This window comes from Austrofundulus limnaeus, unplaced genomic scaffold (assembly GCF_001266775.1).
Source record: "Austrofundulus limnaeus strain Quisiro unplaced genomic scaffold, Austrofundulus_limnaeus-1.0 Scaffold1398, whole genome shotgun sequence".
Classification (NCBI taxonomy): Eukaryota; Metazoa; Chordata; class Actinopteri; order Cyprinodontiformes; family Rivulidae; genus Austrofundulus; species Austrofundulus limnaeus.
Genome location: NW_013953800.1, coordinates 30,582 through 30,916, shown reverse-complemented (window position 1 = coordinate 30,916; position 335 = coordinate 30,582). Strand labels below are relative to the sequence as shown.

At 55.2% G+C, this 335-nt stretch overlaps 1 protein-coding gene across 1 annotated transcript in view; it reads right to left on the bottom strand.

Moving 5' to 3' along the window:
- LOC106535255 (eukaryotic translation initiation factor 3 subunit A-like) overlaps nt 1-335 on the bottom strand; it is an 8,299-nt gene that overhangs the window by 3,517 nt on the left and 4,447 nt on the right. Inside the window, exon 3 of the mRNA XM_014032216.1 lies at nt 1-318. Within this exon, the coding sequence (XP_013887670.1) occupies nt 1-318 (318 nt within the window). The remainder of the gene's footprint in view (nt 319-335) is intronic.

Below are 335 nucleotides of genomic sequence, written 5' to 3'. Positions count from 1 at the left end.
CACATCAGACCACCTGTCCTCCTGAGACACATCAGACCACCTGTCCTCCTGAGACACATCAGACCACCTGTCCTCCTGAGACACATCAGACTGTCTGTCCTCCAGAGACACATCAGACCACCTGTCCTCCAGAGACACATCAGACCACCTGTCCTCCTGAGACACATCAGACCACCTGTCCTCCAGAGACACATCAGACCACCTGTCCTCCTGAGACACATCAGACCACCTGTCCTCCTGAGACACATCAGACCTCCTGTCCTCCTGAGACACATCAGACCACCTGTCCTCCTGAGACACATCAGACCACCTGTCCTCCTGAGACACATCAGACC